Below are 17,942 nucleotides of genomic sequence, written 5' to 3' on the forward strand. Positions count from 1 at the left end.
AGGTCAAGAATTCTTGAAACAGCGGCGGCGGCGGAGGCGGCGGCGATATCTTTTTGTAATATAGGAAGATATATATATATATATATATATATATATATATATATATATATATTTTTGATTTCAATAAAATTACTGAAATGTATCGAAAATCAATTTAAAACTACTAAATATCCTTGATATGCTTAAAAATAAAACTTTAAATTGAATTTAATATAAAAAAAGAATCTTTTAAAATAAAAATATACTAATTTTTCGTAAAAAAAACCATTTTTAATTTTTACTTTAGTTTTACGACAAATTGAAGCAAAACTAAAATAAAATTTGTACAAAATTTGTTCCACTCTAATTTTTGTTATGTTTTTTTTATTCAAATTTATGAAAAAAAAATATGATAAACAAATTTTTCCAAGTATTTAAAAAAAAAATGTGGGTCATTCCAAGTCAATTGAGACACCCCTCTGCCCAGAACATGTTTTAATTAAAAAAAAAAATTTATAGGTAAAAAATTTATGTTAAAACAATAGCTTTCGAATATGCTGTGTGACAAAAATTGTAATTCAAAATGGCGGATCCAGTTTTAAATAGAAATGAGGAATTTTTATTTAATTGTGCGCCATATTGGATCCGCTATTTTGAATTTTGAAATTCTGACTTCCAATACGAGTTCAGAGGCCCCCAAAATAAACCCTCTATATACAGTTTCAAACAAAAATTACCATTTTTTTAAAAATGTTCAGCCATATTGGATCCGACATTTTGAATTACAATTTTTCTCACACGGCATTCGAAAGCTATTGTTTTAACATAAATTTTCCATCCATAAAAAATTTTTTTAAATAAAACCTGTTCTAGGCAGCAGAGGGGTGGCTCAGTTGACTTGGAATGATCCAGGTATATTGAAATTTAATTATAATATTTGCAATTTTCATAGAATTTTAAAACAAAAAACAAATTCATTTTCTTACTTTTCCCGTCATTTTGAATCGGACATTTTGTATTTTGAATTTTTTATAATTGATTAGTAACCCAACCAAAAACTTCAGTATTATACCAGAGTTGACTGCTGGCGCAGTACTGGTTCAATATTGGCTGCCGAGGCTGGGCAGTCTGTACTGAACCAGTACTGGTATTTTCATTGTATCAGTACTGGTGCAGTACCTCCCTCCCAGTACTGGCAAACCAGTACTGAGCCGATATTGAGCCAGTACTGGCTCAAATAAATATTCTTTTTGATTAATACTAGTTTACAAAAAGTTCTAGAGTGAACCCGATGAATCTTTTTGTTTAAATATTTTGTTCATCAAAATTTTTTCAACTTGATTTTATTTTTCAAAATTAAAATGTACTTTATTTTGCTTTTCTGTGGGTAAAATTATTTAAACAAAAAGTTTCCTGAGACCAAGTCTAAAATATTTTGCAAGATTTTCTATTTGTTTTCAAATATGCAATAAACCAAACAAAATTTTAACAGATCAAACTAAAAGTAAATAAATTTGTTTATAAAAAATTAATATTTTTTAAAATAAAATTTATAATATAAATTTAATTTAAAAAATTAAATACAATCGCAAGTAAAATTGCACAAATGTTATATTATCAATAATATAAAATATATAATTAACCTTTCTTAATAGAAATTATAAAAAATAGTTAAACCTACAAACTTATATATTTCAATGGTCAATAAAATTATTGTAATTTGTTTCTGGATGTTATTCTTCAGTTTTTTCCAAAAGAGAATTATAAACAAAAATTTAATGTTAATTTAAAAATAATTTAGATAATTTTATTAATAATTACCTAATTTTAGGAATTTAGTATATTCATTATTTATTAAATCATTATATTTGTGATGAGTTAATTTGTAAACTAATTTTGTTTTATGTAAATTGAATTGAATTCAATGTTAATTTATTTATATTTAATATAATCATTAATATTAATTAAAGTGAATAATAAAATAATTAAATAGTTAATTGCATAATTATATACATTATAATTATTTTATAAACATTTTTATTTTTACTGAAGTGTTTTTATATATTATAAAAACTTTGGTTTTATAATAAACATATTTTTATATTTATTTTTTGATTTTTTAAATAATAATTTGCAATATATATTATAAGAAGGAATGAAAATTCTTGGTGTTTTCGATTTTATATAATAAAATATTAATTAGTTAGTTGACTAATTTAATTAATATTTAATTTGTCTTGGGTTACTAAAAATTTCCGACACTTTTTCCTAAGTATACCAAAAAAGTATTACCTGGAGTGAAACTTATCTCTGTTACAGTTAAAGCTTTCTTTTCGTATACAATAAATTACAAAACTGCCAGTACTCCGCCAGTACTGAACCAGTAGTGGTTAACAATACTGGTGCCAACTCTGGTAGCCAATACTGGTAAAATGTTATCATCCCAAAGTTACACCAACTCTGGCGCCAATACCGGGTGCCAGTACTGCGCCAGTATTTATCAGTACTGCGCCATTAGTAAATTTTTGATTGGGAAGTTAATAAAACTCAAAAAACCTCTTTATATTTAAATTTGTAAGCAGTAGATCACTAAAAATACAAAAAAAAAAAAATAATAAATCTGAAAAAAGTACTTCTCTTCCTAGCGGTTTTTTTGCTCATTTAATAAAAACTCAATTTACGAAGAAATAATTTCCAGGCTATTTAGTTTCAACAAGAAATAAAAAGATTTGGAGACTCAACATTTTTTTTTTTTTTTTTGATTTTTTGAATCTCAGTAACCAGATCGTAGACACCTTTGTGTCAAATCATGTGGAACTGAAGAAGAGCAAATCGTCGAAGCGTAAGTTGAGAGAGCGAGAGAGAGAGAGAGAGGAAGTGAAGCAAGAGAATAGAAGCGCAGTCGATAACCACGTCCACCCACCGCAGGGTTGTGGTTCCTAATGGCTGTTCTCGTTTATTGCCCATTAAACACGTTCACTGTATCCGTTGATAGCTTATATCACAGAACCAAACCTCCACGCGAAGAATCCCCGACAGATAAGAGATTCCTGAAAATTTAAATTGAGATGAAGCATTTTATCGATCGCTTCTTACAAAATTCCCAAGCTGATCATATATACCTACAAGGGCACTCGCACAGCCGCGTAAAGCTTCAGTTCATCAAATTTTAACTAACTCAGAAAGCTCTATAAACTTTTGATTTTTCCCCCCCTCCAAATCGTAAGCAGACAAAATAAAAAAAAAACGAGAGAAAGAGAGAGAAAGAAAGCTCATTCCCCGGTGAGATTTTATTTGAAACTGAAAAATGTTTTTAAAATTGAAAAAAAAAATTTTAATAGAGGAGAAACCAAAAATTAAATCTCTAGAGAGAAAGAGAGAATGGAAGTTTTTAAAAAACTTGCAAATATAGTAATTTATTTTTAAAAATATTAAAAAATTGTTTATCATTATTATTATTTTTAACTGATCTTTTATAAAAATGTCCACTTTAAATATTTACTTGCAAGATCAAAAGATTTTTCTAAAGATATATATTTGTTTTTATTTGCGCTAAGTAACAATTTTATTTGTGCTAAATAAATGTTTTTTTTTTATTTAAAACAAATAAAAAGTTATTAGGCTCTGAGACAAATATATTTTTATTTACTTCAAATACAATTTTCTTTTTCTCAAATAAAAAATATTTCTCTGGGTGATATTAATAATATTTTTCTTCGATGTTATATTGTTGTTTGTGCATATTAGACTTTAACATCGCAGGACTTTTTTGAAATGAATTTTCAACGAGTGAATTCGTCTATAGACTGAAAAAGAAAATAATTGAGAAATTCTGATAAAAAAAAAAAAGTCGAAGAAAAGTTATGTAAAACCATTATACTTATCGAGGTTAAGGCAGTCCGGAGCTGCATCTAGATAAGACGAGTTCTTGACGAACCCAGTTCACGAAACCAAGTACTCGAAAAAAAACTTGCACCATGCATTCAGAATAATGTCCAGCGAGCAAATATCAATAAACCAAAAAAAAAATCAGCATTACAACTTTAAAATACACAGAAGGAGAATTTTAATCGTGACAACGTTTTTTTAATTAATTAAAATATATTTTATAAGTTTATTATTTAGTATTTATTTTGTACATAAACACAGTGAAAAAAATTTATTTGATTTAAATAATCGGTTGCTTGATTATTATCAAATAAATATTTACTTGAACCAAATAATATTTATTTGAATTAAATAAATTGTACTTGAACCAATTATTTTTTGTATTTGAAACAAATACCATTTCATTGACTCAAATAATAATTATTTGATACAAATAAATATTTATTCCATAATGATCAAGTAACCGATTATTTGAATCAAATAAATTTTTTTTCAGTACATAAATTTAGAATAAACTACCTCCCTGAAGTTGGCTTCGACGCTCAGCGCCGAAAATTATTTTTCACAGAATCAAAAATTTCAAATTATTTTTTTTTAATTTTTCAATCCAAATAATAACTTGAAAAATAATTCTCAAGGCATTGTGTAAACCTAAAACCTATTTAAAAAATGTTTTTAATATTTTTGATTCTGCGAAAAACAATTTTCGGCGCTTAGAGTCGAAGCCAACTTCAGGGAGGTAATAAACTGACAATAATTTCCAAAGAATTAAATTTAAAAATATTCAAAACGAAATGCCACATTATTGCCAATTGCTGAAATTTTGCACCGGAATAATATGAAAACATAACCTCAATTATGGATTTACTCTGTTCATGAATTGTGGTGGACCAGTTAATTATAACAATTCTTGACCAGAATACATCCATGATTGAGGTTATGTTTTGATATTATTCCGGTGAAAAATTTCAGCAATTAACAATACTGTGACTATATTATGTACACAGGCCAACATTACACTAATCGATCACGATCGCGGATTGCTCCTTTTTTTCCTCGAATAACGATACGAAAACAAAACAAAGTGACAGCTTCGGCAGCCATGTTTATTTTGACTATTATACATATATAGGTATAGTGTATACTGTCAGCAGTGGCGCTGTATACTAACATGTTAAATCTTTAACCGGTCGGTAACGTAGAAAACTATAAAAAATTTCATTTACAAATTTGACAAAAATCAGTTTGGCATCGAGATTAGATCGAAAGTAATCAAATAACACAAAAATCCTGAAAATATGACTTATAGTTTTCGAGTTCTGGCCGGCGATATGAACGCCAATTTTTCTGATTGGCTCCCTAGACCTCGGAGTTAGACGTTGTCAAGTCAAAAAAATTTATAGAATTTATATTCTGGAGCAAATATTTTGAAATCATTTTTTTATTTTTCAAAACAGAACATTCAAGTGGAAAATTGACAAAGCATAAACTAATACTTAAAAAACAATTGTTACAAATATTAAAAATATAAATTAATAATCATGTAATTAATATTTAAAAATAATCAATATGTAAAATTATAATATTTCTTAAAGTTTTAATGTTCTTGATATTTGGAGTTATGAAAGACGATCTACAAACAAGGAAATCAACATACAGAGTCACCAATACATAGAAAAAAAGCAATAAACACTTTTCGTGTCTGTGAGGTACCGATTTTGAATCTAACCCAAAGAGGCGAGCTGGTACCGCCGCGAGAAATACATTGGAAAATATTAATATATAAAGGGCGAGACCTTTCACTACGAAGGTAGTCCCAAAATTATACATACGGAGTTCATCTGTGTTAAAATACAGTTCTAATATATACGCAAGTTAAAAGTCTAAGTTTCAACAGTGACACCCATCAATAACGAACTTTTACGTAAAAAAAACTCAATAGAATACCGAATCATTGAAACTTATGTGCTACAAGAAGAAAATTTGGAAACTCATCCACTACACAGGAAACCTTACCAAATCTTATGAAATAGATTTCATGATTGTTTGATTGATCTAGTAATAATAATAATTGAGAACATTCTACATTTTTAAATAAATAATTTGCATATTGTATTTTTTATTCATTCATTTAATAAACCTCTCCTCAACTTAGTTAATTTAGCTAAGTTAAATTGAGGAATTAGAATAGGGAATAATTATAAGTTCAGTTTAGATAAAATTAAAAATTATTTAAATTTTTTAACAAATGTGACATAACAAGCATAAAAATATTAAGAATAAAACATTTTCTTAATAAGTAGTAGGATTACATCGATCAGAATTGTATTTATAAATAAAATCTATTTCCCTTTACTTTCCAAATTAGACTTATGATTTTATTTTTCTAGAAGTATTTCACTACCACGTGCTGTTTTTACACACAGAAAAAAAATCTGGACTCATTTTTGTTGCAACTCATTTTGTGATCGGTATTAAATTGAGTAAATGGCAAACTTCAAGTTACTCAATTTGAAAGCGCCTTAATTAAAAATTTTTAGCTTGTTATCATTTTTAAACTCATTTACAATTTAAATAATTTTTTCTAATACTTGAATAATATTAAATAGATTCTTAACATCAGTGCGAATATTTAATATTTTTCAAATAAAAAATATTAATCATTATTTTTTTAAATAATAATTAACTTTACCAGTTTTTTAAATTTCGCGCCATTGTTTAGGTTGGCAGTACCGTTTTTTCTGTTAAAACACATGTTTTCACGTTCATAACCTAAAAATATGTTTCTCTTGCTTAAAATTTTACTACACGATTACAAGCCATTATCTTTTCAATTAAACAATGTAATATGTTTCGTTTGTTATTTTTTTTAGAAATCTATTAAATTTTTTTTGGGTTTTTAAATAATTACTCGTTATTTGATAATGTTTTTAAACATTTATCTGTTACTCGATATGAAACTGCCCTGTCTCATTTTGATACTTTTAGCATTATAACTCGAAATGAGACAACCAGTTTTATTTCTAATGCGTATCAATTTGAGTATAAATTTCGTACTCAATTTGAGAACAGGTTTTTTCTGCAGTGTAGAATTTAACCTGTGTGTAGAATTGAATGCTGTACAATTAAACGGTATAGAATTTGTAGATTTTTGTATTAAAATTGTTGTATGCAATTTAGTTTTTGTGTTGAAGTAAACAGTGTAAAATTGAATTAAAAATAATAAAATAAAAAACATAGAATTTAAAATTATTATTTTTAATTTTGTTTCGTGTAGAATTTGATAGTACCGAGTGTAACGGTGTAGAATGTGCAATTTTTTTTATTAAATTAATTTCTACCAAGTTTCGTTTTTGTGAAATCGAACAGTGTAAAATGTAACAATATAAAATTAATAAAAATGTGTAGAATTTGTTTGCGTAGAGTTTAAAGTTATTACTTATTAATTTTATCATAATTATGTAGAGTTTATGACTATAACCAATTTAATGATGTAGAATTTAACGATTTTTTTGTATTCATTTTAGTCTGTGTACAATTAAGTAGATGACAATCTAATAAAATAGAATTAATTTTTTAAGAAAAATTTAAGTGTATAATTTCAAAATTTTGAGTTTAAAATTAATATTCCTAATGTAGAGTATAAAATTTATGAATTAACAAATGTACGGTCTAATCATGGGAAAGTGAAATCGACCCTAGAAATTGATATCACTTGCCTAAATGTATTGTATAGAGTTTAATTGCTTGTAGAATCGTTATCATCCCAATATCATTTAATAAATTACTATTTAATATTTCATTAAATTCCATTCCCATCCATGCACACACATTGGAAAAATATTTCAATTTGTCTCGTGCAACGAATTCAATGAAATATTTCACATCTCTATCGTGCCCACTTGCTCATCTTCATCCCCAACGAATCAATGGCACGTAGTAGTGGCCCGGTCCGTAGCAGATGATATTGAAAAACCTGGTCGAGATAAATCTGTCGAGTCACCCCTTGAGTATGGTCTCTTTTCTTTTCAATTCTTATGCGAGGGCTTGAGCGATATGGAAAAGGGTATGAAAGAGAGAGAGAGAGAGGAGAAAAAAATGGATGAAGAAATGGAAAAGCAACTTACATTTCCCCCACGCTTCAATTCGCTACAATCTCTTTGCTCCTTCGCTTTTGCTATGTCACGTCAATGGGTGGAAGTGGGAGAGATGGATATAATGGCAAATCCGTCGTCGTGAGGCTGACACTTGGAAGGAATGGCAAGGAGTGGGAAATCCTAGGCTCTGGACGAATCCGAAATCCTATGAATTTCAAGGTGGAAAGGAGTGCATGACGAGAATACGAAAAAATCTCAGAACCGCTTAAACTAGACATAAAATCTAGCTGAGACGAAAAGTGTCCTTGGCACTGATGGTGAATTCCTCTCAAGCGAGGATTTGACAAAAACTTCTCTAATGGAGTATTCCAAGGATGAAGTCTTATTTCGCGTCGAGAAATTGGATTTTAGTTCCAATATTTCCTTTCTTTCTTTTTTATTATTATCTTTGTTGTTGCTGCTGCTACTGATGCTACAAATGTTATATAAAAAAAATTAAAAGAGAGCGATCATACCGAAAAAATGATATTTTAATATTAAGAATTTTCCACACTTATTTTATGAATATGCAAGATTTAAATCGGCGCCAAGAATATGTTCCTAAAACAGGAATAGCGTCATCTAATATTAAGAGAATATTCTTCGAGTTGCTTTTTAGAAATATTATCTTAAATTGTTTTCTTATAATACTCACTTCATTTTCTTTAAATAATTGAATTATCATTATCAATAAACCTACTTGCCAAAATCGCTAGATTAATAGTCAATCTGTAATAAAATAAATATTGGTTCTGATTTGTCCTTTTGTTTTGTATGATAAATTCTCGCGAGGCATTGAGGATTTTCGACGGATTAAAAAGAAGTTAATTAAGGACATTAATATTGATCATTGAAATTAGAAGTCATCAAGGGAAGAGCTTCCTGGTTTATCCCGTGTAGAAATTTTGCCATGGCTCGAATCTGGGCCTGATCAAATTTTAATGCAACGCCGGGCCTGATTATGATTCCCTATCAGGGCCCTGGTAGGAAAATATCTACACGGGATATATTCGGATGTGAGTCCCGAATATTCAAGAACACCAGGAGGACGAAAATGCTGTTTTGTTGAGGATCTGTCAAAATACAGCTGACATCAATTTTCCTACTGACTTTTCACATCAATCAAATCAACATAGGATAGTTCAGGAATTTACGTTACCAACGGTTGCCTATTGATTATCGATCGTGTATAGTGTATTGAATATTAATTTCGAGTTTGACTCGTCGGCCATTTTACTCTCATTCTCATTCTGGTGTTCGTAGAGTCAAGTAGTTCTCTTTTTGTTTTGTGAAATAATTTTGTAATTAAAATTAATAAAATAATTTTTGTCTTTATAATGTTGTTATCTATTGTCCTCAAAGGAGTAGAAATCAAGGGCTGTAAAATTTTATAAATAAAAAAAATTATTTATTGTGGGACGAGGCGATGATCGTCGTCGACATCATTTAAATTTGGACAATGAGCCCCAATTATTTAATTTTAAAATCTCTTCCTTCTGAATCGATCTCATTAATATTATTATTGAAATTTATAACTGATAATATAAAATTATGAATGTTGTCTTTCGGCCTTCTACCAATTTCTTATTTTTCGTTTGAACTAAAATTAAAAATTTCAAAGATAATTAGCAATCAATTGCAATTCGTGTTTTGACCTGTTTATACGTTGTTATTTTACCGTCAATGGAAATTTTGAAATTTTAAAAACTAAATAGATTCGAAATAGATTCATGAGTACCTATCTAATCCAATATTTCTAATTGGTTCGAGAATTCGCTATTGAATAAATTTTACTGTGTTAAATAGGGTGATTATTAAAAATTTTTAATTTAATTTAAAAAAATTGAATTTTTTAAAGTTTTATTTATAAAAATGTATAAAAATCTGAAAAAATTTGTAAAAGGAAAATAATATTTAAATAGAAAAATTATAATTTAAAAATATTTTAATTGTGTCTAAGCGATTTTATTACTGTTATACCTGCATTACGGGCTGTATTTAAATATACATTTAAATATTTAAATATCAAAGAGTGTAACTTTCGTCGAAGGTCAAAACAATATGGTAGGAAAATTCTAAAGATAATTCAATCAGTTGCAATTCGTGTATTGACCTGTTTAGACGTGTGGTCAAATCTTTTAATTCGCGAACCAAAACAATTTTAAAATATTAAAACTGATTTTTCTTTTTGTCATTTTAGTAAATTTTTTCTTTCGTGTGTGTTCGAAATTCTTAAAATCGCGATCGCTTAAATCTTTATAGAAAAATGTATTTTGTTTCATAATAATAATTCAAAAATGATTTCGGGAGTGTTCGAAAATTTTTTAAATCACGTGTATTTCCAGCACATCTCATCATCAAAAATGCTTGATTCATCGACTGTGGTTTAAGGTTAGAGATTTATATTTTTTTTTAAATAATAATTGAATCTAATTATTTTTTTTTTTAAATTAAAAAATATAACATTAATTTCTTTCTTTATAAAAATGTTGGTACCATTTTAAAACTAAAGAAATTATCTTTTAATAGCATTAAGTACATTTTTTATTTGGAAATTTGGGGCGCATGATTATATCCCATAAAAATTATTAGTTAAAATTTTCATTTTAAAGGAAGATTTCGACGCGATCGTTTGTTCGGCCATTTGCAATTTTAGACAAATAAAAATTCGGTTCCTAAAAATTCTGTTAATTAAAAATTCTATAAAAAAGAAATTTTAACAAATTTTAATTTTAAAAAATGAAAATTCGTCTAAAAAATAATTATATCTAATAAAATTGTTGAAAATGAAAATTCTATTTAACGATTTTTTTAGAATAATCATGCGCCCCAGAAATTTATATTTTTTATGCGCCTATGGAAAACCGGGAATTTTTGTCAATTAAATAAGGCTACAAAAATCTATTATTAGATTTTATCATTTTTATTACTTTTATCCAAACGGTAATTTTCAATTATATCCAAAAGTTGGAATTCGTAATTAAATTTCGAAAAAATAGCTGTACATTGCATCCTTTGGATGTTGACGCTTAGGGAGTTAATTTTACGCCTATAAGGAAGTTTATGTAATAATAAATCAATTTTGTAGTTGATTTTCAACTCCAAAAATTGTAATCCCAACTCTGGTTGACAATAATTTTCTACTTTTTTTTACAGCGTAGAATCGATTGCAATTATTTTATGCAAAAAAATCTTGAAGTTTCCAAAAAAAAGTTTTTAAGAATTTTTTTTATTTCTTCTCTTATTTGGTGATTTTTAACCATATTTTACTTTATCATTCTTCTTGTCCCGAACCGCGTGACAAATTTTCTGAAACGACCTCTATTCATAAACATTCCTAAACTTTGGGCATATATAACATTCCTCATGTAACGAGAGTCTAATTCAAATAGTGTTGATACAGCGGGGAAAGTTTTCCTCTTTGTGGTTGAATGAAACTAAACAGTTTTCAGCTAGTTCCAGCAATATATAGACAGGGTGGATTAAACAAATAGATGACCTCTATTGATTACGTGACACTATAATTTGAGGGATGACACAAACCCTGAGGTTTCATTAATTTTGGAGGACTTTGAATTTTCCTCTTTCACTGTATGTGTCATACCTTTTTTTTATTTTCCCAAAGGGTTAATAATATTATTTTTTACCGGGACTATTATGGAGAAAAATTGGTTTTTGTTGGTAAAATAAAATAAAAAAAAAATTGTTTTTCTTCAATTTAAACTTTTTTAATATTATTTTTTGGAAATAATTTTTAAAAAGTCATTATTATTATTAGGTATTATTATTACTATTGATAAGGGCAGTCACCACCTTCATTTTAATTTTAATTTTTTTTTTTTTTTTTAAATTTTTGACTACCCGTGTGGAAAAGTGATGTGGGCCCCCAGCGGGGGCCCTTATGGATCGCCTTCATGCCATGAGGGCCGCATATGGATGATCCATAGGGGCCCCTCATGGAAACGACATGCTCATCGATGAGGGCGCCCGCATGGGCGATCCATGAGGGTGCCCCTACGGGCGCCCTTATGGGCCCTCACGTTTGCCCTCATCTTGCCCTCAAGTTTGCCATAATGTTTTTTAATCAATAATATTAATAATAAAAGTTAATTAATAATAAATAAGCTTAAGTTATGAATAAATAACATATTTATTTAATAATTATTCAATTTTAAATTAAATTCTTACTCAAATTGAATTTATTAATTAACGTCCTAATTAATTAACTGTCGGATATAATTAAAAATAATAATAAATTAATTAATTAAAAAATTAAAAAATATGTAATTTATGCATACTATTAACGGATATTTTCATTTTTCAATTAATTTATACATAGAATTAATGATTAAACGCAAACCTGAGAAATAAATAAATCTAACGCATGGGGGGAATCGAACCTACGACCTACGGACTATGAGTCTAACGCTTTACCAACTACGCTACGCACGCTACTTCAAAACGAATGCTAACTTCTTGATGCTATTTAAACTTCAAAAATACCTAACAAAGAAAAGTGCTTAACATCATTTAGTTAAAGTTAAGATATTAAATTATATTTTCCAATCAAATGCAATTTATAAAATATAATCAATTATATGCTTTATGATTATTATCATGAATCATCTCAGGTGAATTTTCAAAAAAGTGTAAATATATTTTTATTAAAAACGCGTTTTTCGTTGTTTTGAATCATTGGAAACATTCATTTTTTGTTGATAAAAAAATATTTGATTTTTGGACTTAGAAAATTTTGCTAATCGATCATGAGGGCGATCCATGCGGGCCCCTACGGTGGCCCTCATCTATTTTGCCATAAGTGTGAGTGTTATTTTCAAAAAAGTGTAAATATATTTTTATTAAAAACGCGTTTTTCGTTGTTCTGAATCATTATAAACATTAATTTTTTGGTGATAAAAAAATATTTGATTTTTGGACTTAGAAAATTTTGCTAATCGATCATGAGGGCGATCCATGCGGGGCCCCTACGGTGCCCCTCATGGATTCGCCATATGGATCAGCCCTCATGGGCCCCCGCCGGGGGCCCCGAACTCTTGAGGGCAAGATCGTGGCTTTTTCCACACGGGTATTTTAGAATTTTTATTTTTTGAAAAAATTAAAATTTTCAAAAATCCATACGAGAGAGATTCTGAATAATCATTACTAAAGTGTGGAAAAAAATTGACGATGAAAAATGCTTAAAATTGTGAAAGAAGATAGATAATAATAAATATTATTATTATAGTATAGCCAAATAATAATTTTTTTAAAACTTTAATTTCTAAAATGGCCAAAAATTAAAAGGTTATTTTTTTTGCCATCCTATATACGTTTTTTAGGACCCAAATGATGGAAGAAAAAAATAAAACTTTCTGCGATCGTTAAAATTTTAAAGGACTCAAAATAAAGCTGGTGACTCCCCTTAATACAATTACTGAATTTTTTTTTTTTAGGTTAGGAATGATATTTTTAAAAATCTTCAAATTAACATATTTGAATTAAAAGTCAAATAACGTTGAGAAAAAAAGTTATTTAATAATAATTATTTATTAAAATAATTACTAAATTGTTATTAATTATAAATAATATTAACAAGAACTGAAATTTATAGATTTGATTGGTAATCGCGCATTGTTTTTTTCACTACAATTTTATAAATACACAATTTTAAAAAAAACTGTTTTCAAATCGGATAATTAAAAAAATATTTTTGACTACATTGAATCCGCCATATTAAATTTTGAAAATCAGACATCAGATTCGTAATCAGAAACTACAAAAACCGCCAAGTAATAAGTTTCAAGTAAATTTAATCGACTCCTTAATTTTTTTCATCCGCCATATTGGACCCGCCATTTTGAATTTAAAATTTTTTTCGTTTTTATTTAGAAAGATTTTTCTCTCTGTGGATGTTTTTAATAAAAATTCCTGCAATACTGTTCCATGTTATAACTTTATTTGGATTTTTTTTTACAAAAATGAATTATGAATAATTGGAATGATAAGAAACTTATAATTGATGGATAATATTGTTTGAAAAATAAAAATTCAAAAACAGTGTAGTATAGGATTGTTTCTGCAGACTTGCTCTTGGCGACAAGGTACAATTGAATAGATGTTTTCTAAGGGACATGATAATGAATTTTGATTACAATCGAAACATGAACAATGTGGAGTAATTTGTAAACAAGATGAAATATTTTTTTCAAAAATTCCAACAGTTATGGGTCCAGCGTTACGTCTTCTTAACATTTTTATTCTATCAGCTTCAATACTTGTTATTTTTGTATTATTAAATTTTTCCCTTATTTTACCTTCATTTTCTCGTTTTTCTTCATTTCTTCTCATCGAATATTTTTTCCTATCAATTCTATTCGTTTCTATAATTTCACCTATTTTTACAGTTTCCTTACTTTTTTCATCATCATCATCATTTTTTCTCTGCGTAAAAGCCTTTTCTTTTTCTCTTCTATTTTTTTTATCCATTTTTCTTGTTCTTTCCACATTTTCTATTTTATCTCTTATCCCTCTTTTTTCCACTTTCTCTGACTTGTCATCTTTTTCTGCTTTATTTTGTTTCTTTAACATTTCTTTATTATCAATTTTTTTCGTTTTTTCTGTTTTATTGAAATTTTCAATTTTCTCATTGTTTTCCGTATCACTTATTTTATTTGTCTTCTTTGATTTTTCCATTTTATCAATTTTCTTGGATTTGTTTACATTGCCTGTTTCTTCTGCTTCATCATTATTTTCGCCACTGGATCTCGAGTGTTTCTTCTTTTTTTTCTTCTTTACATTTTGTTTGTGATCCCCCTGAAAGTAAAATGGAACTCGTTCAGATGAAGAGTAAATTTTTGATAAAAATAAATCCTTACAGAAATTTTTTAAATATATTGCATGCGATTAAGCTCTAAAATTGATTTGCTCGAATTTTCATTTAAGATATATTTATTTATTTGGCGAATTTTCATTTTTCGAATTAGAATTTGACTGAATTTCTTTTCAAACGAATATTCTACATTTGTTCCAATTTTTATTTGTATGAATTGTTATTTAATAGAATTGTTAAAACGCCGAATTTCCATTTGTCCGGAATTGAAAATGTCCGATAAATCATCGATAGAAAAATTTTGGCATCAATATTTTAAAATCCACCAATTAAAAATTATCAAGTAAATTGTAATTGGTTAATTTTAAAATTCGCGTCGATTATTTGTCGGAATATTTTTGAATTTCGGATAAATAGAAATTTGTTGTTTTAAAAATTTGGTCATTAAAAAATTCGGACAAATGTAAATTCGGTAAATTGGAAATTCTGACATTTAAAAAATTCGAATCATTTGAAAATCTATTAAATGAGAATTTTGTTAAATTGACATTTAGTTAAATTAGAATTTTTAAAATAAATTCTGTAAAATAAAAATTCCACTTTTTAAGAATTCCGGCAAATGTAAATGCGAACAAATGGAAAATTCAGGTACAAAAGAATTTTAATTAAAAGAATTATAATTATAATTTTGTAAAATCTAAATTCAATGAAATAGAAATTCTTTAAAATAAAAATTCGTCTAAGTAACAATTCTGTAATATAAAAAATCGATTAAATTGAATTCCCTTAACAAAATAATCATCTTATGTTTATATTAATTAATTGTACACCATAAAGAATAATTACTTATAACTATACTTTTGTACTGATGTCAGCGTGATTAATGATTTTATTTTGATTATCAGAAATTCCTTTGTCTGCGATTTGAATTTTATCCTCGTCATTTTTCTTTTTTGTTTGATCATTTGTTACATTCATATTGTTATTGGACATGTGTATTTTTTGTTGAACTAATTTCACATTACTTTGAGTTTGACAATCGCATTGAAGATTCTGTGGCTTCATTGGTGGAATAATAGTAACACTACCCCAACAGTCGGCCTCAATTTCCTCGGCTTTTAGTTCACGGCATTGATATGGATACTTCTCATTAGTCTCCTCTTGAGCGTAAAAGCCTTTTGTAATTGTTGTCGGTGTTACAATTTCAGTTATTATAGATTTTCCAAAATAACTTAATCTTATGTAAAGGTCAATATGCGATCCACTCTCCTCTGAATTCTCATTAAGTACTGAGAAACCTCCTTTCATGGACCTTCATTATATGAAATTTCAAAATTAATTTCGATATTGCACAAAGTCAGCCATTTAAGAGCGTCAATTTTGTCAAATTATTATTAGAGGAGATGATTTGATATTTCAATATCGTAATTTAGTGATGTAATTTTAATTAGATTTATCAAAATAATTCAAGAAAATTTGTTTTAACATACATTTAAATAATTTAGTAAAGAGCGTGTAATCAATCTTATTTCTCATTTAAATCAATAAATATGTATTTACACCCAACAATACAGCAGACAAAACATTTTCAAACCTGGGGTAAAAACCAAGTTTTCAGGGTCGATGAAACTAAATCCGCTGTTCATTTTATCCCATCGAGTCATGATTTTAATAAAATCTCAAAAAACCTTCACAGGAACACAAAAAATAGAAAAATAATCCAACCCTGGGATTTAGGGGTTGGTGAAACCAAATCCGCTGTTCATTTTACCCCCGTTACGTTTTAGATTATGACATAACCTCAAAAAAAAACCTTAACATGAACAAAAAAGAGAAAAATAAAAAAAATTTAAACCCTGGGATTCAGAACATGTTTATTATATGTTTTTGGGAAGGCTGAAACCAAATTCGCTGTCAATTATATTCCATCACGTTTAGATTATGACATAACCTCAAAAAAACCTTCACAGAAACGCAAAAAAATGGAAAAATAATTTAACCCTGGTATTCAGATCATGTTTATTATAGGTTATTTGAGTTGCTAAAACCGAATCGCTGTCTATATTACCCCATCATGTAAAAAAAACCGAATCCGCTATCAATTTTACCCCATCACATCTGGATTATGACTTAACCTTAAAAAAACCTTCACAGAAATACAAAAAATAGTGAAATAATTCAATCTTGGTATTTAGATCATGTTTATTATTTGTTTTTTTGAGTCGCTAAAGCCGAAGCCGCTGTCTATTTTACCCCATTACTTCAATATAATTACATAACCTCAAAAAACCTTTACAAGAACACAAAAAAAAGAAAAACAATCCAACCATGTGATTCAGGCAATGTTTATTTTAAGTTTATCGTGCTCCAGTTAAGGTTTTTTGAAAATATATTAAAATCCTGATGTGATGGGGTAAAATAGACAACGGATTCAATTTCAACGACTTCAAAAACATATATAACAAACATAATCTGAATCCCAGGGTTGAATTATTTTTTATTTTGATATTTTTTATGTCCCGGTAAAATTTTTTTGGAGGTTATATCAAAATTCTGACTTTATGGAGTAATATTAACAGTTTATTCGAATTCAGGCACCACAAAAACGTTTCGACATCTCACGTACGTTATATTCAAGAAACCTGAAAAAAACTTCTACGAATTTAAGTAGGTCATGTAATTGAAATTTTATAATAATAATAATAATATATTGATTTATAAAAAAAGTTTCTTGCAAAATGGAAAATCCTAACTTGATAATCTCTCATCTAGATAATATCAAATATATATATAATATCGAAGCTAGATAATATCGAACCTATATAATATCGAACCTATATAATATCGAACCTAGATAATATCGAATCTAGATAATATCGAGTCTAGATAATCTCTCATCTAGATAATATCGAATCTATATAATATCGAATCTAGATAATATCGAGTCTAGATAATTTCTCATCTAGATAATATCGAATCTATATAATATCGAAGCTAGATAATATCGAACCTATATAATATCGAACCTAGATAATATCGAACCTAGATAATATCGAATCTAGATAATATCGAATCTAGATAATATCGAATCTAGATAATATCGAGTCTAG

At 27.6% G+C, this 17,942-nt stretch overlaps 1 protein-coding gene and 1 long non-coding RNA gene across 4 annotated transcripts in view; one reads left to right on the forward strand and one right to left on the reverse strand.

Moving 5' to 3' along the window:
• The window catches only part of LOC127277649 (uncharacterized), a 90,752-nt gene that overhangs the window by 13,749 nt on the left and 59,061 nt on the right, over window positions 1-17,942 (forward strand). The window lies entirely within an intron of this gene.
• Window positions 13,938-17,942, reverse strand: part of LOC127277641 (uncharacterized) — a 37,946-nt gene continuing 33,941 nt past the window's right edge. For 2 of the 3 annotated variants that reach the window (XM_051298939.1, XM_051298938.1), the window contains exons 3-4: window positions 15,691-16,144; window positions 13,938-14,816 (exon numbers count right to left, since the gene is read on the reverse strand). In XM_051298939.1, coding sequence (XP_051154896.1) covers window positions 14,052-14,816; window positions 15,691-16,144 — 1,219 coding nt within the window. In that variant the 3' untranslated portion in view covers window positions 13,938-14,051. Of the gene's footprint in view, window positions 14,817-15,678; window positions 16,145-17,942 lie in introns of all 3 variants that reach the window. The other variant, XM_051298940.1, reaches the window with a different exon arrangement.

This window comes from Leptopilina boulardi, unplaced genomic scaffold, assembly GCF_019393585.1.
Source record: "Leptopilina boulardi isolate dan_hultmark-lab unplaced genomic scaffold, ZJU_Lbou_2.1 LbouV2_172, whole genome shotgun sequence".
In the NCBI taxonomy this organism is placed as follows: Eukaryota; Metazoa; Arthropoda; class Insecta; order Hymenoptera; family Figitidae; genus Leptopilina; species Leptopilina boulardi.